General features: G+C 33.3%; 2 protein-coding genes across 2 annotated transcripts in view; both read left to right on the forward strand.

The window, feature by feature from the left end:
* The first annotated feature begins 59 nt into the window (after positions 1 to 59).
* Positions 60 to 4,893, forward strand: Polr2E (DNA-directed RNA polymerases I, II, and III subunit Rpb5). Its single transcript, XM_076124827.1, has 6 exons — positions 60 to 260; positions 432 to 520; positions 876 to 1,054; positions 1,387 to 1,549; positions 1,853 to 1,931; positions 4,786 to 4,893. The coding sequence occupies exons 1-6, from the start codon at positions 204 to 206 to the stop codon at positions 4,849 to 4,851; spliced, it is 633 nt and encodes a 210-aa protein (XP_075980942.1). The 5' UTR covers positions 60 to 203; the 3' UTR covers positions 4,852 to 4,893.
* A 591-nt stretch (positions 4,894 to 5,484) lies between these two features.
* Positions 5,485 to 21,090, forward strand: part of LOC142979815 (uncharacterized) — a 76,824-nt gene continuing 61,218 nt past the window's right edge. Inside the window, exon 1 of the mRNA XM_076125002.1 lies at positions 5,485 to 5,746. The gene's annotated coding sequence lies outside the window, so the exon portion shown is untranslated. The remainder of the gene's footprint in view (positions 5,747 to 21,090) is intronic.

Genomic DNA, 21,090 nt, shown 5'->3' on the forward strand with positions numbered 1-21,090 from the left:
ACATAGTCGACTAAGAAATTTGACACTAAAACGCATTAATAATTTCATTTCGCACTTAACGCTACAACACTACTGGTGACAACTTATTGTTCTGAGTTGAGTGCTGTGTTTTTGTGTGGCAAAACAGCACAAATTTAAACAATAACTACACAATTATAGTCATATATATCAATAAAACTTGACAAACATTTTGTACCCTAAACATGGATGATGATGCGGAAACTTACAAACTTTGGCGTATCCGAAAAACAGTGATGCAAGTAAGTGAGGTTATGTTAAAGTTTTGATAACTTAAAAGATGTTTTTAGCTGAATAAACTTTATTATGAGACAATTCCATACGCAATTATTGTTTTTATCCTGATGTTATCTAACCTAAGAAGTGTTCAAAATGAATATACACGATTATTATATAAATAAATCATGTTTTAGTTGTGCCATGATCGTGGATACTTAGTCACGCAGGATGAATTGGACCAGACGTTGGATCAGTTCAAAGAACAATTTGGAGACAAACCCAGGTAAATAATACAACATACTTTACCTATGTGTAGTTTTGCAGTATCTGACACTGTACGATTCACTAAACTTTTTCTAATTTTCTCATCCAAAACTTCCATTTTTGTTTATTTATCAATATTTTGACACACACAACTTTAAAGTATTTATTGCACGGAATTTTGTGAAAAGAAATGCTAAATTTAGTGACATCTGTTTGTTTTGACATTTTCTTCTAAACATAGTTTACTTTTTTATGTAAAACTATTTTGATGTATTGCTTCAATGGCCAGTTAGTATTATACCACAGATCAGAATTAGGCTTATAACCTCTTTTTACTTGTTAATGTCCTTTAATCAAATCTTTACTGTTTTCAGTGAGAAGCGGCCATCAAGAAGTGACTTGATTGTCCTAGTAGCCCACAACGATGACCCTACAGATCAAATGTTCGTGTTCTTCCCTGATGAACCTAAAATCGGTATCAAGACTATCAAAACATATTGTACAAGAATGCAAGAAGAAAATATTCATAGAGCTATTGTCGTGGTACAAGCAGGTATGAAAAAAAAAGTTATTATGTACTTCATTTTAAGTCCATACAGGTACAGTTAAATTCAGTTAGTGACTGGTGAGTCCAGAATATAGCAGATAATATAACTTTGAGTCTACTATGAGGAGCAGCATTCTTATAAGAGCTGAAAGAAATAAAAGTGTAAAGCCTTGCTTCACCATAATGTTTTTTTGCTGTTAAACCTATTGATACTTATAAACACATCACTTAGAAAGGCACACCAATGGGATCATTGGGAAACCAATTTGAAAAGCCATAAAATACTCACTACTGATATTCATATTTTTACACTTTAATTCATACTATGTTTGTTCCAGGTATGACACCATCAGCCAAGCAGTCACTAGTAGACATGGCACCCAAATACATTCTTGAACAATTCTTAGAATCAGAGCTACTGATCAACATCACAGAACATGAGCTGGTGCCTGAACATATTGTACTGACTCCTGACGAGAAAGCTGAATTATTGACTAGATAGTATCCTTTTTAAATCATAATTAATTAAGTTGATTGGCAATAGTGGTAAGCAGTTGCTAAGGTATGGTTTTGAAGGAGGTAGGCATTTAATTTTGTGAGTATCTCTCACAATCTTGAAAGATATAATTGACTCTTTGAAACTTAACTGTTACAAATGTAGTAGCATGGTATAAATCAGGCATTGGAGTTAATACCTGTCTATTAAATAGGACCTTACTCTCATCAATGTAAACTCCAAGGTACTATTGAATAATTTAAAATCTTTTTCTTGATTTTCATATTTTTCCTTAACCTGCACTACAGTAAATTGAAAGAGAACATGTTGATGAGGATACAAGCTGGTGACCCAGTGGCGCGATATTTTGGACTTAAGAGAGGACAGGTCAGTATTCATTTGTGTTTCTAATATAGACAAAAAGGCTGCCTAACTATTTAATCCATCCATATTTCCCGGTTTATTTTTATCGTAGCCTTGCTCCGCGCCAATAGACAGGTAGTCTAAGAGCTGTGGAATTTATAAATAAAGTTATGGACCTCCTTGTCTCTGTCATTTTAACTTGTGACAAAGAGATAAAAGAATCAGTCACTACAGAAAAAATAAATACACCCCAGTAATGGCAAACACTCAATATTAAAATATACTTATTTGAAATTGCAACTAAAATTAGAAAAGTCTAATAAAATTTTATAAATTATGTCAAAGCGTCAAAATCTTACAAAACATACATGTTGCGCGCTTCCAATGGAGAATGTTACCTAATTTTGATTTTTGGCACTCCATATTCTCGTTAAAAAATAAAAAATACTGGTGAAAGAATTACTTCGATACGTCAATTAGTTTTCGATTTATAAGTAAAACAAGTTGTAACCGCACGACGCTAGCTCTCGGTGACGGTGTGACGTCACTCTACACTTGCTCAGTCTGGCTCACACAGTCCGCTTACGGTCGCGCGCTCAATGCGTTGAAATTATTCCTAAATACTTTTAAAAATGTCCAATTCAAATACTAGGAAATCATATGTTGTGCCTAAATGTAATTTAATTTTATGTAGGTAAGTACATAAGGAATAATAAATAACTTCATCTTATAATGAAACAATTTCTAACCGGATTGATCGCGAGTTTATTGATTTTATTGTGGCAGGAGAAATGTAAAATCAATAAGTACGCGGTTATTTCGGTTAAAAATTGTTTCATTATAATATGCAGTGATCGTAAATATCTAACATATTAAGTACTTATATGTATAATATACTAGAAGCGGCCCGCGACTTCGTCCGCATGGAAACCCTTCCCGCGTAAATCCCGATCCTTCGGAACTCCGGGATAAAAAGTAGTCTATGTGTTATTCTGGGTTTTCAGCTACCTATACATATATCAAATTTCATCGTAATCGGTTCAGTCAAATTTGCGTGAAAGAGTAACAAACATCCGTACATACTTATATACATACATACGTATATACATATACAAACATACGTACATACATACATACGTACGTACGTACACACATACGTACGTACATACATACATACGTACGTACGTACACACATACGTACATACATACATACATATGTACATACATACAAACATACGTACATACCTACGTACATACGATGACATACATACATATGTACATTCTCACAAACTTTCACATTTATAATATTAAGTAGGATTTTGGAGGCAACAAAACCTCACCTCACCTTTGTTTCACAAAATAATTCGCAACCATTATTCCATTTATTTTAGGTAGTTTATCCGATTGCCCTTTTTCAAATCCTTTATCCATTTTATTAATCGAATAGTATTTACTATTATTATAAGTTATTTTATACATAAGCGGACGAAAACACAACAAAATACTACGCAAGCTATACTAAGACTACCAAAATACTAAGCGGGACGCGGCCGGCGCGGCGCGGCAATGTAGTATGACGTCACAGCCGCTCACGCGGCTGCTAGCGGGACTCTATATTTTTCGAAACTTTGAATGCTTATAAAATCAAAACTATTCGGTATTTTTGACTGAAACAAAAACTAGTTTATATGTATACATACAGGCTATACTGTGTCAAAATTTAAAGCGATTTGGCATACCTAGTAACATTCTCCATTGCTAGTTTACACACGTTCCTCTTCCACAATTTGTCGTAAATCGTCTCTGTTTTGACGTATGTGATATAATGAATAAGTTTTTACGACATAAACTTTTTTATAGCTTGTTGATTCATGCGAAGTTGCTTGTAATACACAGATACAATAGCTATCTCACATTAATTAAATTACTGCATATAATTATTTTATACAGAGTTATTGGTCCCAGTGATGAGAATCCAATTCATTACGCCATTTCTTTCTGAGCCTTCCGCGCTGTCCTTTTTCGTCAGACCACTCAGTGGTTGTTTTTGCCCAGCGATCACCCGACATGCGGAACATAGCATATAGCCTTTGACAAAAATAGATGGAAAGAGAGAAGGGAGGCCTTTTCCTTGCAGTACGGCAATAAAACCTAAAATAAATAAAAATAATATATTTTTTGTTGACAATATGACGTTCCATAATAGAGCAGTCTATTCGTAATTCCTTCTATGGTCTAAGCAAGTATACAGTCTCCATACAATAACTAGTTAAATTAGCAAAAGTAATCAATATATCACATGACTGATGTAAATTAATGTTCGTAAACAATTTGCATACGTTTTTAATGAATATGTATCAGCTTTCGCACATGTATGCCAGTAGTTTTTATGCCCACTCTACCTGCCTTTATTGTAATTTGTATATGCCAATGAATGTGATAATTGTTAGTTACGTGCCAACAGGTTAGAAGGAAAACTTATTTTTCCGTATAAGGAAGAAAAAGTGTTACAAATGGGTCATGCATAGGCAATTAATAAATAATGTGTTCGCATAGAAGCTTGTTTAACGTTTGTAGTTCAGTACAAATTGATTCAGAAGAGATGCCGTAAATAGTAAGCTTAAAAATAAATCAAGATGTTTTAGTTTTGTTTCGTATTCCGAAGACTTGAACTTATTGTACCCGTCCGCAAATTTCGGAACAAGAAATTTAGAAAGGAGTAGTCAACCACCATGGGGTTTTTGAACCACTATAATAAAATCGTATGGAAAAGAAAGAAACATTAGAAATTACGCTCCTTTTCAGGACTAGTCTCATGTTTTGAGCGTTCTTTTCATCCTCTATGTTTATGTATTTATATTTTAATCATCTCTTGCAGGTGGTGAAGATCATCCGATCGTCAGAAACTGCCGGGCGATACATTTCTTATAGATTAGTATGTTAAATTAGATTTAATACCAATAAATATAAATGCTATTTTTACTGATCCATTGTATTATTTATTTTTTACCTTCACAGTCGCTATTTATATACCACTGCTAGGTTGGTAAAGAGGGATCTTTTTGGGGATAACGCGGTTAGCGTTAAAAAACTGAAAAAAGTATCATCTACGATTGCTAAGATCATAACTGAGACACTAAGGCACAGTTTTCGTACTATCAGATGTTTAGCAATAAGGTACAATCGGCATTTACCATAATCGATGTAGAGACCTTCAAGGCGCATTATAGCGCCCTGAGGAAATCACGTCCTACGTGTGAACTTACAAAGAAAGTACCTACCATATTATTATTACATACAAGACCTAAACAACTATGTTTAACCTTTCCTATCATACAATTAGAACGGTCATCACCCTGTCAATAAACCTTTACAATTGTTTACCAACTAATAAAACAATCGTCAGAAAGAACAAAGCAAATTATATACAAAACAAAACGCAACGAGTCACGGTAGGCCTTTGAACAAGCGTTTAGTAAACAATTACAAACTTTTATTTGTTTAATAGTTGAACTTTCATAAAATACCATGATCTGTATATAATTGAATCACGCAATACGTCTCATTGTGCTCGGTACTGGGTAATGTGCGCACGCGACGCTCGACCGCGGTACTTCACACGGCGCAGGCGCATCACAGTTCGCGCACGTCGCAAAATTCACGCAATTACAACTCGAGTGTTGCGATTATCGTAATGGTTACCGATTTCTGTGAGACTGAAGGGCTGAAAATGTTTTAACAATTTACTGAGACCGGTTTTAGCTGGTCCTTTGCTGTGGTTTAGATTGATGTGTTTGTGATTGATTGAATGTTTTGATTGATCTAAGGATTGTTTGTTGGTAAGTAAAATAATAGCAGTCTTATATTCGTAGTTCTCGTAGAAAATGAAGCGTATCCTGTAATATTATATTTTGTATTTTTTTTATTGTCGATCCATTTATTTGTAGGAAACATATAATTTCACACTAGTTTTATAGTTCACTTTATAGTTCACTTTGAAAAAATATGACACATACGTGTTCTTATAAACCATACACCTATGTATGGATTATAAGAATAAAGAAAACATAGATAAAGAGGAAGTTCCTGGAAGTAACTCTAATTATGCTGCCACGGAAGAGTAAAAAGGTGGACAATGTATGTTTATCAGCACTTATGAATAAACAACTGAATACTGAATGGAGTATTAATATTTATCGAGTTTTACTTTATCATAAGCATACTTATTCAGTAAATCGTTTTAGTTTCGAGCAAATCGGTTAGATGTCGCTCGATTGATACCGACTTCAAAAATAGTGGATGTTGTGATAATCTGTTTATAAAATCTGACAGGTAAAATTTGTCACCACAACTATCACTATCACACGTAGAATTTATGCGAAAATTCTCCGTACTTCGTAAGATTATTATCTTAAGTTCTTAAAGGACCTCCGTGAACATTCTAGTCCATTCCTTCAGGCCTAAAGGCGGTTGAAATTACGAATATAAAAAATACAAGAGAAAAAGTGATATTTTTTTAAATGCTCTCTAAATGTAATTGTGCTGAGAAATTCAAACAAAAAATTCACGAAAAGGTTCTCAGGATATTTTCGCTAGTTTATTCTAATAAAAAAACAACTTTCTCGGATTCTTACACTGGTATAACACCTATTAGCTATCGGTCTGTCGGTCCCTGTTGGTCACGACTTCGAATTAGAAAGTTTAAAAAAAAGTTATACTTCTTTAAAATTGCTTGAATTATAATAAAACCGGTACTACACAATCCATAAAAGCGGAAAATGTTTCAACCTTTTTGTAAGTTTAGCAACATTGTTTATGACGAGCGAATGAGCAAAGCACATGGTCATAATTCGATGAGAACTGGGTCCGCCAGTTTAGTGATGATAATAGACAATTGAGAACGAATTAAATGATGAGTTTTTCGACACGAAGGTATTACTTTGTTATCCCAGTTTTGTGGAAATAAAGTGGTTCCTTTTTTGCTAGGAGTATTGTTCCATCTGTTACTGGCATTTTCTAAACCTTTACTTAAGACATGTAAATAAAATTTATATCTTCTACTATCACGTTGTAAATACCTAATTGGTTTATCCTATTGTAAGAATACGTAATTATATAGTTGGCTTGTCCTTTGCTAATGATGCTACGATTAGCTAGGAACTAAAACTGCGCCTAAAAAATCCTCACTGTTTTCAGGCAATATGTTCCAACTTGAACTTTTAAACCCAATACATACTTTCATTGCTTTGAGCATACAGTATTATCTACAAGTTCTAGAATCGCATCGCGTGTTAGTAAATTATTATTTACGACGTTAATATGAACCAGGATATCAAAATTGAGGCTTCACATTATTCTATAAACGATAAAAACATTTTGATGTTTTGTCCGTTTCAGATTTGATTAACGCTTATACAGGTATTCCTTTCAAAATAAAACATGATAAATAGTTTTGTCTATCAAAAAGTGAATTGATAACAAAAACACGTGTGCGTTTGAGATAAAAGTTACAATGTTATTGAAAGTATGCTATGATAAATGACTTAGTAGTATGGATGTTCAATATTTTCGTTCATTTACATAAAGAAAGCGATACATCGCGGAAATTGATTTAACGTCTTACAGCCGCTAGTAGAACGTTGGCCAATATTTGACAAACATTTGTATTAAGGAAGTCGTATTAGATGTTTCTTATTAATGCAGTAAATAATTATGAAGATTGTGGTTTACGTGATTTGCTAAGCTTTATTAAGTATACGTAATAAATTGTTTTAGCGTATAATTTATTGGTTAGTGACGATTTGACCTACTCCAATAATGACTGTTTGGTAACTTTGCGTTTTTTAATGTCGTTAATTTTATCCAAGCCTCGTTTATTATCGTCTTAGAGCTGTTTATTGTATCGACTTCCATTAATGAGATTGGTTACGAAATGTGTTAATATAACGAATATATATGATTACTAGCTGACCCGGCAAACGTTGTTTTACAATATAAATTTTAAAAAAGTGTGCCACTTAGGGATCTGAAAAATAGATGTTGGCCGATTCTCAGACCTACTCAATATGCTCACAAAATTTCATGAGAATCAGTCAAGCCGTTTCGGAGGAGTACGGCAACGAAAACTGTGACGCGAGAACTTTATATATTAGGTTTTATTTATTTAAACTTCATGTACAGTAGTAGTACATAGGCGGACTTAATGCGCCAAGGCATTCTCTTACAGTCAACTATTGGGTTTAATTAACTACGTCGTTTTACATTTGAATAATTAAATATATTCGGGACTAAAGGACTAAAGGTACCTATTAAGTAGATGTTCAGTTTTTACAAATACGGTTTTCAACTACAAAATTTATCGCACTCTATAAACATTGCCCTTGCAATCAGGCAAATAAAAAGGAAAGTAACATTACAATTAATATACCGTAACTAACAAAACTTGCCCTTTTACATTATTATTCAAATTTCTCCATAGCTATTACACATTTAATAACATTCATACATAAACATGTAATCAATCAAAATATGAAAAGTGAAGATGTACAAACAAATGTAGCCGCGTTGATGAGGTGAAAATGTTTGAGATATCAGAGTTATTAAATGTTTACCGACACGTTAAGTCACGCGTGGGTCTACGTACAGAGCAGAACATCCGACGCGCTAATCACGCACATGCTCACGATATTTCCACCTTACGAACTTATTGTCTTTTCGATATAGTTTGATTTTAGAATCATTTCCTGAAACCGATTATGCTTTAGTTATCTATTTTCATTCATAGAATTGTCATCAACTGAGCGTAGATTAGAGTGAGTCTAGTCTTACTTTTTAAAGTCTGCCTTAGGTCAGTGGTCGTTCGTATTTTGACCTGTCTAACAAATAAAATCTGTATTTTTGTAGTAGGTATATACTTACAATTTTGTCCAGAAGACGTCTTGTTGGCCCTTTTAAATTGATTTTGTAAAGCAATACTCTTAAATCAATCTTGACTTAGGTCTGCGTTCAGCCTTACTGTTTCGTGAAATATAAAAAATAACTATAAGCCTTTTTATCTCCTTTTTACATCGGTATTTATAGCGAAAGAATAACTAAGTTTTCATGGCATTAATTAAATATATCAAAGGCAGCCATATAACGCTGTAAATATATTTCATATCTAGAAAATAAAACGCAATTTCGCATAAAAACTGACTGCAGATGATATCTACCATAATTAAGATGGCGTCTTAATTATCACCACCATAACATTACCGAACTATAAACATTTTATAGCCAAAAAATATAGTTAATATTATAGCCAATGAAATCTGATACTTAAGCTGGCTTGAGACTTTGGGACGTATCGTATATCTTGAGTTGCAGTGTGAACTAGAATTGTAGTATGTATATACACTAAGTATATACATCACGTCTGTTGTACCCGAAGGAGTAGGCAGAGGTGTATGAAATACATTTGCTTTTTGCCGTTTATCGTTATCAAACTCCAGACTACTATTGAAAATAATCTAAAAATTTAATAAATTAGAAAATACCGATGGCGTTTTGTCCGACCTGGGAATCGAATTCGAATATGTAATTGCGAGATATAATATATGTTATAGCACCATGCAACAAAAATGTATGCCGAGCGATAAAAATATCATATCTTAAGATGTAATAAACAATTACATTATACCTACCGTCGAAAGCCTTTAGTCGATCAAGTATCAAGTGCAGTTGACGTTTTTTTCCACAAGGTTTTCTCAAAGCCTCAGGAATTCAATCATCTAGATTGCTTCCTAGCTTGCCGATTGGTTGGGAAAATTGCGAAAGAGAAATTGTAGTATTGCCATTAGATGGTGTTATTGGCGTGTAATTTGTATATATTTAACTGATTGCATTGTTTTACAATGTTACTTTGTAGTTAGTAGTTGTATATTGAGCACCTATTATACTCATTACGAGATTCGTTTCTTGTATTTTTTCTAAGAAAATGTTGCAGGGCATTAACCTCTCATCCTTAGTCTAATCGCTGTTTCCTCATTTAACACATCTTCGCGCATCAATCATTATTAAGTTATTTTTTCCTTTAGTGGTCTGTTATCCCATATTACACGCGATTCAAAGATTTTACCTTAGTTTGCTGTTTGATGTGCTATTTATTTCATAGCCATGTACACGAGAAGTCAGCTTTCGTTGCTAAACCAGTGTCGAAATTCGAGCAAATGAAAGCAAAACGTAAAATTAACAATAATTCCCACGCACCATTAAAGTTTAAGTTATTCAGGTCCTTAAAAAAATGCATGAATTCTCATACGACACGAAAATTTTACTTATGCAGGTCTAACCAAAAAGTACCTCAACAAACGAACCTAACCGTATTAAAAACGGGTGACACAGCAAAGAACTAAACACTATCATACAATATAATCTTTACTCCACATTGCTTGTCTCATGTCAGTTGTCACTACAGTTGCAATTATGCAGCGTAATGTATGCAACGCAAGTGGACCGGCTATAACGGCGGCAGTAAAAAATACTTATAAATCATCCAATCCGTAATCCTTGTGAAGCAATCGTATTGAGGCCAGTTGCGAATATTGTTTTTTTGTGTTTTGATGACATTTCAAGGTCTCCATGGACACAGGTTATCTTTCAATGAAAAATAAAATACAGTTACGTACTTGCTGTTCTTGGAAAGCAGTCTGTTGGCATATCTGTTAAACTATTTGATAGCAAAACTGCTGAACATTTATAGATAAGAGTGATACGGTGATCGGGAGAGTTTGCTAATATTTAGGACTCGAATATTAACAAAAAGATAGGCAGCTATATTCGTTACTAGTTCTACTTTTTATCAATCATTTAACTAATTTTATGTATAACATGTATGTGAGTAAAAAAATAGTTTGTAAAAGAAATAGAAGGAAATATGATCTAATATAACTTAATAGAATTTTATTTTCGCTGCGTATGTGGTCTGCCTTGAGTATTACTTCAGCTCTGTATTTCAACCGCAGATCAATAAAAACGATAAAAATCATCGAATACATAATACTTATTGAGTATGTGCAATATTTGGTACAAAGCAGCCGATTGCGAACGTTGTCATAATTGTCAATATTCGTAATAATATTAAACAGTATTACATGATTACTTCGGTATTAAAGATAAACTTAATGTTTATTATCTTTTATTCGGTAATAATGAATTTAAATTGACGTGCATTTATGTAATCTTATGTAAGGATTGTTTGACATATTTTTGTTTATTGAAGTCAGTTTGGTACGGACAGAAGCAGTAATATGTACGCACTGTCACTTTTTCAATTGCATTTTGATTAATGAAAATACTTAAAGTACTAATGTACATTATCTTCGTACTAGTTTTACAACCATTATGGAGTTCGTTGAGTAAAAGTAGTAATTAAATTGATATTTTTATACAGAAATGTACGATTGAAAATATTACTGTCGTTAAATATATTGTATTTGCTCGTGACTGTACCAATAATGTAAATGTAAAATAATTTATTTTATACACAATGAAGTAAGAATGATTGTGTGAATTACGGTCAGTATGCTACATTTTTTAAACGTTATGCTTCGTTTGTTGACTGACAGACGGACTGTCAGTTTTACGTTCATCAGCTGTCCTAGTTGCTTATTCCTCGAAAATATGAGCAAATTATGACGTTTGTTAAGGCTCACATATTGGAGGGCAAAGGTCATTTTTTATTTTGACAAGACCAGCCAAACCCATGAAAATGAAAGCTAATGTTTTACTTTAAAATGTAATGGGACGATTTGTTTGCGCTTTGCAAAACTTGTTTTTAGTAAAAGAATTCATGTTTTTATAACTTTCATGTGGAAAAAACAATGGTTTAAATCAAGTCTGCAGACAATTATTACCAAGCAGGAACTGTTTCAATTGCTAAAAAACACTTTAAACTACGAGCGCGTTGATGTCTTTTGTACTAACAAAACGATACCGGCATCTATCATGAAATAAGTGTGTTTATCATGTTAGATCAGACGATACACAGCTACTAAAAATTATCATGTAATTAGTAGTGTGAAATGTAGCGCACGACGGTTTGATGGTTAAACGCCTTGATTGCCTTTCATCATCGCTTCAGCGGCTAAAAAAATAGATTTATGTGCAGCTTGCGATAGTGCTCGGCGCTGTTGCACCAATGTTCCAATGTTTGGACAGTTGATATTAGAGGAATGTGTTGCGAGTGTTGCTGTAATATGGAATGTTCGGCTTTTGAAAATAACGATAGAATTGGATCGGAATGTAATTAAGGAATACTTTACGTAAAGTAGTTTTATCGTCAATACTGCACAGTAGGTATATCACGTGGCGGCAAAAAATATATTTTAAAATAATGCGTAAAAATAGTTAAGGAATTAAATTAGTGTTGTTATTTGTATTATTGGGAGCATTTTATCAAGTACTAACTAAGGACTCAATGTCATGTAGTCAATTATGTTGCATTTTTTCACTCTTGAATTTTACTTAGTTAGGCGTCATAGACAACTTCGACAGCAACGGCCGACTTGCAATCATAAGCCCTATATTCAAATCTTATGTAAATAGGTATATATATAATATGCATCTTCAACTTTGAAAATCACAGCAACTACAATCATAAAAAAAATACTGACGGACTGGAAGTTGGTCAAAAAATTACTATACAGCCTCCGTAATATCTTGTCCTCGCCTAGCAATACCAGTAATAAAGTATATCACACGAAGCGTAATTCCTACAAAACCACAATATTCGGTAAACAGTAAACAATGATTACTCGAAGGTGAGATCGGATCGCTCCTCATCGCAATCAGAGCATCGCCAGACGTGATTGAGCGGGGACGTCGCGGTTTTAAATAATACACTATAATAACAATACTTTCTATCAATAAAAGTGATCTGAATTACGTGGTTTTCGCTGTTATAGTATGATGTTTCCTTTGAAACTGCTGAAACTGTAGTGTATACAACGGTCTAGGCAGTTCCTGCGTTCCAGGAATCATAACACAGGGCTACCCTAGTACAGGCTCCAAGTATCTCAAAGGTTTATCTTATATTATTATTATTGATTTGTAAAAGTGAAAAATTGTACTACCTTTGTGGAGAAATAAATACTTTTTATTATTATTATAAATAACATAATTAGTCCTGGCTTTTTCTGCTTTTGGAGGTACCCTGCTTCGAGCAAAGTGCCTTTTACTTGTAAACTACAATTGGACAGCTGTTGTAGCCCGAAATTTGGTAATATGTCGATATAGCAATAGATTCGCCTCATATTACATGAATCTAACATAGTATATAGCGAAACGTGGGTGTATTTCACACACTTCTGCCTACACCTTAATTTATAACAGGCGTGTAGTTATATATGTTTCTTTTGAATTTCTCATGTCAATTCAATGTCTTATTAGAATTTCCTAGAAGGTGTCTACGTACGATTTTTCATGTGAAAAGTGTTACTACTTATTAATAGCAATTAAATTCAAATCATCATCCAATTAGTAGATACAGTTTCTTAATAATCGGTTAGTAAACAGCACTCTTATGTGCTCTAATTCACAGAGTCATAAATTAAAACATTATCACCTAGTATGTTCTTCACAGAAACATCAATCTGAGCACTCTGCACTGTGCTGTGCTTTGTGTATTTCTGTATATAGATTTTTTCATCATTTTGTCTAAAACTTTCTGCGAAAATTAGATTCAAGCCTTGTAGTCAGTTCCATTAAATTTTTACATATCTATAATCTGGTTTATCCTAAAGGGACATCGATTTTTATAGCCAAAATACCTTCGCTTTCCGCGCAGGGGCTTGTTACCTACATTCAATGTACAAATAGTACCTACAGGGCAAAACCTAAATGTCAAAAAAAATTAAGAATGGGGAGTGTATTAACCGGCTATTATTACGCAAGCATGGGAAACGCCTCTTTTGTATTAGTACCATCCCTGTATAACTAATGTCACTAGAACGTGATTTCATTTTTTTATAATAATACTTAAAATTTAGCAATGATACCCATACTTACTTAATTAATACATATGATCGGCAATAGTTTCTCAAAACGTTTGCTACTTACGACACCCATAAAAACATACAGAAAGATTCGAAATCGAGATGTACCACGCATACTTATTTATAATTTCATACATAATGTCGGGTTCTATGTCACACAGTTACCGTAAGGCCCTCGGAAAAATGATTGAGCATTTTAAGGGCAAATGAGTTCCATATTTGTGTCTAATGAGATATGTCACGGACATACAAGTCATGATGAAAATACAAATCTATATGTAATCAGTTTGTTGTGTTATATTTGTGAATCGAAACTGTTTCTTTTCATTGAATATAATAAGAACTGGTTGGTTTTGATTGCGTTCCGTTTGCGTTAGGACAAAGGTAAAGAGGTCATCTTTCTAGTAGGTAATGCACGTGTGTTGTGTATTTGATACTCGGTTTGGAGGAAAATGTTTTAAAGTCTAAGAATGAATATTGTGCCGCGGGGCATCTTACAGACGCATTAATCATGAATACGAATTTCAAGCGATACAGCTAATTGTGAACGTAGTCTGGGTCGTATAAATATTTACACTGTATGGGATTCGAGTCCCTTATATCGAAGGCATCGATAGTAACGTGGCATCTACTTCTTACTTTAATACTTAACCTTGTGACCCAAAAATAAGTAATTATAATATTTCTTTTCTAAATTGTGTTTTCAAGAAAATCATTAAACTAATATTTTGACGAGCACTAAAACAAAATTTCTACATACTAATTAAGAAAAGTAAATCATTCATCATAAAGAATGTCCAAATAATGACACTGGCAATAAATACATCATACATTTATATGCCCATAAAAAGAAATTAAGAAACCTGCTTGGACACCATAAAGTTAATTGATCAACTTTAGAACACAAGGTCGAGAGTTTTAGAGATTAATGACACGAGCTTAAAATAGCTTGATTTAAGACATTACTGACCGAATACTGAAGGGTCTCGTAATTTAAAAAAAGTAAAGCTCAGACCTTACGCTTTCTTCTTAACATTGACTTATTATATTCTATCAAAAAATTTAAAATTGGATGAAACTTCAATTTTGGTGTGAGCTGAATAGGATTCCTTCGCGATTGTAAAGCTTAGTGCCTCTGCGACGAAGGAAGTAAATCATTAGGCTTGTTTTTCACTTGAGGTGTGCCAGATAGGTAAACAGTGTGCGAGCGAAAATATCATTAGCTTCTATAAGATTAGCTTCGTCGTGAAAAATTATTTGTCTAAAATTAAAGATTTCCTAAAAATATTATATTGGGTTTTTTTATTTCTTATGAAAAAAGCGTTTAATTCGATTCAATAAATGGTTATGTTTTCAGTTAATACTAGAACAAATAAAACTAAATATTATCAGAAAACATAGGTAAGTATCGAATGAAAGCAGATAATGTCACACACACTTTTGATGATTCGAAACCGATTAACTAATGAATCCAAACACAAATCCCACGTTATAATGCAGTGAAAACGCAGCTTAAATCTAAGTTCAATAACGGTATATAAACCAATAGTTTTAAAGCTAGGAACAAAGGCAGCCTGCAGGTACAATTTGCATTGTGTCGCGTCCATCCATCTGTGTTATCTGTTTTCGAGAGAACTGTTGTTTGTGAACGACTTGATGTCTGTAATAACGCCGCGGTTTGACCGCCTGATCGTGTCCGCTGTTATTTCCTCGAATAGAGACATTGTAGATTAGGATTTAGTATACTTTATGTGAGGAAATGGTTGGTCGGTGAAATAATAAATCAGTATAGTTTAAACATAGTATTGAGTTTAAAGGATTTCCTTATTGTTTAGGTTGACTTTCAATTGCTAGAGACTTTTAGTAATGATTTATATTCGATCTAGATTGCTTTTTTCTTTTGTTGTGACCATCACTATCTTGTAGGTACAGCAAAGTTGTAGGACAATATATTTTATCACTATATCACTTAAGTTCATAATTTTATACACCCTAGCAAATGCCTTTGTGAGAAACTACAGGAAAAGAGGAAATATTTGATTGAATAACATACGTAAGTTTCATTATAAAGCAGAAATAACGAAAGTAAACATCAGACTTACATTGTTCAAACTACGCATTAAATTCCTCCAATGGGTAAACACATTGAACACCGAACAATAACATAATTACACCTTAACATTTCCTTTTTACACAATAATTATGAAATATGAATTATAAAAACTCATGGAAAGTGTAAAACACGCATCTTGCGCAACTTACTTCAGAGGAATTGAATTAGAATGTGCATTTAGTAAACTGTGTATTATTATAATACGATTTGGTAGCTGTTGCTGTTAGCAATTCTCTAGTAATTTGTGCGTCGGTTCATTTAGGTTGTTCGTCACTTTCACTCAGTTTTGTTTCATAACACACATCGTATGAAGATGACCCTGTGTAATTGCCACTGTCTGATGTTATGACTCTTGTACCGTATAATGTCAAAGGCAAACATAGTAACATGTACTTTCACGTTGTTTTTTGAAGGCTTGAGTGTAGTAGAAAGTTTCAGACGATTATGAAATTGTGTTACAGGAGCACGTTCTCATATAAATCAAGTTTGAACAACGATGTCAAAAACGTACTTTATTTTTAGTTACATACTGTCGAAATCGAGATCAAACCACTTTAAGGCCTGCATGTCAAAATTATGCGCGCAGTTTAATGCTATTGACGATTTTACAGCTTAAAGCCTTCATTTTTCACGTGTTTTTAAAAGTCTGTTCTTTAGTGTATATTTTGTCCACCCATCAATTACTTTTAATAACTTTGTAAGTGTTATTGTCCGACTACGCCTACATCTCCGTCACTTAAAACAGTTTCTGAGTATTTGCTATTATGATATTCTTGTATGAACTGTTTCCTCCATTGATTTCTTGAAAATCATAGGTGCGAATCGGAATGTTTTGTCGACACGTGGCCAGTTTTTAATTTTCTACTTTAATGTGGCAGCGAGGCTCCTACAGTGATAAGCATAGAAATTCAATCGGATATTAACAATCAAAATCAAAAGGCTGACCACTTAAGGTGATATCACTATCTTAATAAAAGTTGCCGAACAAAACGTTCCACAATCAGACACGTTCAAAATTAATAAAATTAACATACATAGCTGCAATCCGGAGATTACCTATTATAAAATTGTAACGGGATCACTATAATCGGTCGAGATAGTGTCGTTACCCCAACAGTTTGCATTAAAAGTGGCCTGACGTGTGGGAGAAATGGCCAAACGGTGAGTTCTCACGACCAAGTCTTTAAACAATTCACATGCTAATTCTGTTTGAACATTTTGAGGCACTCAGCATGAAGAAGTCACTGATATGGGATGCATTCGTTTAATTTCTTTATACGCTACAAGTCAAATTATGGAAATCGCTGTTAATCTGTGTTGAGCAATCCAGATATAATTTCTTAAGTTTTTTTTTGGCACTGTCAACCGTTTTTGAGTAGTTAGTTGCCTACTCTAATGTCCACGTTGTTAAAGCCATTTAAAAGAAATCCTTAAGAAAGCCAAATTGTTTTACTAAAAATGTATGTTACCCTTTACCTTAAATACTTTCATGGGTGGAGGAACACGAGTAAAAATAAGGATTCTTGCGTCCCTAGCAATATTGTTAATAGGTAGATACATCATAAAGTTTTTCCTCTACTTTAGTATGCAATTCTTCATGTAGTATGGCTTGTCATTGCACCAGCTGTATTCAAAGAGACAGACATTTTGATCGATATGGTCCAGGTAATCTTAGGTACCAAGATCTTATCTCCTAGGCCGATGGACAATACTTAGTAATTGCTTATCATTCTGCGCCCTGGGTGATCTATTGATAAGGGTTCTACTAGTCATTGCGTGTGTTTGCAAATATTGCGCGTCATTCATCAGTGTTTAATAAGGTACATGACATATTTTGACAGTCATGTAGTGGGTCACAGTTTAAAGAAGTGCTTGTTGGTAATTAAATGACACAATTCCTATACAATTAAAATATGGATACCATTAATAATATGTACTTGTTTGACTTATTTTGTTAGACATGACATTTTTAAAAAGGTTTAACATGCGGGCAGTTACACCTTTGAGTTGTAAAGGTACACTAAAAACGTCCTTCAAAAATCTCGTAAGGTGGAATGGTTTGGATATTCGTGCTAGCAAATAAATTAGGACAGCATATCAATGAATTCGTGCTAAGCATAAGTAGCATAAGAAAAGAAGTTTTGAAGAGTAAGTATGATCAAACTTATAATATAAAAATATCGATAAAATGCCAATTGCCCAATATTTGTCTCATTTTATTGATGCTAAGCTAGGACTAGCTCGTTAATATTAAACGATAAAAAACAAAGCTGCAACGTACTCTATGCTGCACCCATAGATAATTGTGGGCGTAACCCGATAGCCTTCAGTTCATTATTTCATTATTATCTTATACCATTCTCACTATTCAAGGCTGTGCCTTTACTAACTGTGCAATTATTCTAGTACACAGGAGCTAATCATATATTCTATCGTAATACGATCGAACAAGCATAAAATAATCATACTTGTTACACTCCTGTCCTTCTGTTAGCTATAAAATTTACAACCCTGCAGATTCTACTCTTAATTGGTTCAGGCAATTAGCTGCTCGAAATTGTAAGAGATAGACAGACACAACTTCTGTTGCTTTTATAATTAAAAACTAATTTAGATTTGTCTCTATGAAGTCTTATGTTGTTTACAGCTGTATGTATTTAGGATGGTTAATTGTTTAGCCTTAGCGATAGGCATAATTTTCCTTTCCTAATAATGTTTTATTTTACCGCAAAAGTAAGTAGTTGTACTATAAATAGACCCGTAACTCAGGAAATATATTGGATTATGTCTAATTTTGGAATCCTCAACTATTTGTGTGGGAAGAGAGTGCTTCTATCACTTACGAGTATCTAAGTGCGAGTTAAGTGCTTGACTGCTTCACTTGGAACAAGTATTTGAGTAATCCACAAATATTAGAAGTGCGAGTACCCATATTCCGTGCTGTGGAGTTGTCAGCGTTTGACATTTAAAGTTACTTGAAATAAACGTTCTTGTAGAATCCGCTAGGGGCGCTGGCCAGCAACAAAATTATCAATATTACTCAGTGAGTTATTAGTGGTAGAAAATGTCATCTTTAATTGTTATTAGTTTACTTGTATTTTGCATTCACTCGTAAAGTGCATTGAAAAGTCTTTAAAATACTGTTTTTTTGGGGTTTTAGACACTAACGAAAGAAGAATTTTAAGAAAAATTGTAGCAAGGAAGTTAGTTTTACGCAATATGTATCAATTCTAATAGTCATCCTGTAAAGCAGTATTATGTCATTTTGCTTACGAAATACGGAAACCATTATTTAATTTAATTGCAATTTGCAGTATTACATATCAGTGCTTCAATTTAAAAATTGTCTATTCGGTTCAAAAGTTACTCTAGTATTTGCCTGATGAAGCGATTTAGCTTTAATTGCCCAACATGTGCAGAAATTTTGCTAAGAGCGAGTGAAACCCAACTGTGTATTGGGTTTCATAGATTTATTTTTTCGTTTATTTAATAAAAAAGCCTTTTCAATTTTAAAGAAAGTATTAATTATGAAAATTACACTTAGTGTATTTTTTATAGTTGTCCTTCAACAGGTTACAGTAAATCGAAACATTTGAGTAGAATACATTTTGTTTTTCTATAAGAAAATAGGTTGCTGTTATAACGAGATGACAACTGAATTTCAAACCCAGAAAAATTGACAGTCGCTTTATGAAAAACCTAGTAATTACACCATATGTTAAGCTGAACGACACTTGTCTAGTGGAAGTAAATCGAACCGTAAAGCTCTTTTGACATTAGTGCGATTCTTTACAGTCGGTACTGTCGAGTATCTAAAGTTTGATATTTAAATTGTTCTTCAAAAATAGTTTCATCTTGCTTATCATATTTTAACACAAAATATCTCGTTAACTAGCCGGTTGTCGATAGTGGTAAAGAATCTCACTACAGATCCCTAAATCCTAATATGGCCCGTATCTACTGGTTACCTTTGAGCGGAAACAAACTCAGTCCGTCATTAAAACAGTTTTAAATACTCGCTCAGCAACCTAGATGTTGTTTTTGGCAATTACAAGTCGTAAATATAAATATTTTAGTGTTTCCGAATAAGATTCTCGAGATATTTGCATAGAAATGACGCCGATAAAGAAAAGACTATTAGATTAGAAAGGCGATTATCTATACAATTTATTGGACGGTTTTTGCAAATGAAATAAAAGTAAATACAAATCATGTTTTGGTCCTACTTTTAAATTGTTTCTTTTATCTGGTTTAATGGAATTATTAGAAGTAAGACAGCCAGTAGCATTTATGGATTGGTTAATAAGAAACAAAACAGTTGAATTAAATTGAAGACGCCCAGACTTCTGATTTTGAAAACATTTTAGTCACTGGCTGGTTTTCTTGAAACACTTTCTAGAATAATAAACACTACTACTTTTAAAAACGAGAAAATAATGTGACATTTATATGCTTCTATCACTATGAGACCTCATTCAATAGAAAAAAGACCCGGAACTGCGTTCACTTTGCCAATTTAATTATTACATTTGACAAATGTATCAATAGAAGCCTAAAAATAGAAAAAAACAATTACCACGCACTTACTAATTAAATATCAATTAACACAGGACGAATGTATTGAGGTCATTGAACTTCATAGAGTGGGCTTTTATCCTCGAAGCTTTTTCCAAAAAAGTGACGTAGTCTTTTACAGTTCGACTGTTTTACATTTATAACGAAATGCAGACAGATGCATAAAATATATCTTTATGTGGTAACTGTTATTTTTGCATAGATAATGTGTTCGTCTATCCACTTTTGGACAACGCTTTTAACCAACGCTGTATCACATTAGTATTTGTCTAAAAAAGTGGCAGATTTATATCTGAATGGGTGAAATAGTGACATAAAATAATATTTTGTTGGGTTATAAATTAATATAAAACCATTTTAAGTTGTCATTATGTTACGGTGTGATCAGACATTTATTGATACGTGTTTCGGGTCTCGCTATATCGGAAAGGTGTATTAGCTTTTTAATTAATGTAAAAATGTT

This window comes from Anticarsia gemmatalis, chromosome 17 (genome assembly GCF_050436995.1).
Source record: "Anticarsia gemmatalis isolate Benzon Research Colony breed Stoneville strain chromosome 17, ilAntGemm2 primary, whole genome shotgun sequence".
In the NCBI taxonomy this organism is placed as follows: Eukaryota; Metazoa; Arthropoda; class Insecta; order Lepidoptera; family Erebidae; genus Anticarsia; species Anticarsia gemmatalis.

Excerpts from the sequence above, each read along its gene's own strand:
- Polr2E (XM_076124827.1), top strand. The coding sequence starts at position 204 with ATGGATGATGATGCGGAAACTTACAAACTTTGGCGTATCCGAAAAACA. Across the intron at positions 261-431 it reads TCCGAAAAACAGTGATGCAA|TTGTGCCATGATCGTGGATA; the intron begins GTAAGTGAGGTT and ends ATCATGTTTTAG. Across the intron at positions 1,932-4,785 it reads TTGGACTTAAGAGAGGACAG|GTGGTGAAGATCATCCGATC; the intron begins GTCAGTATTCAT and ends CATCTCTTGCAG.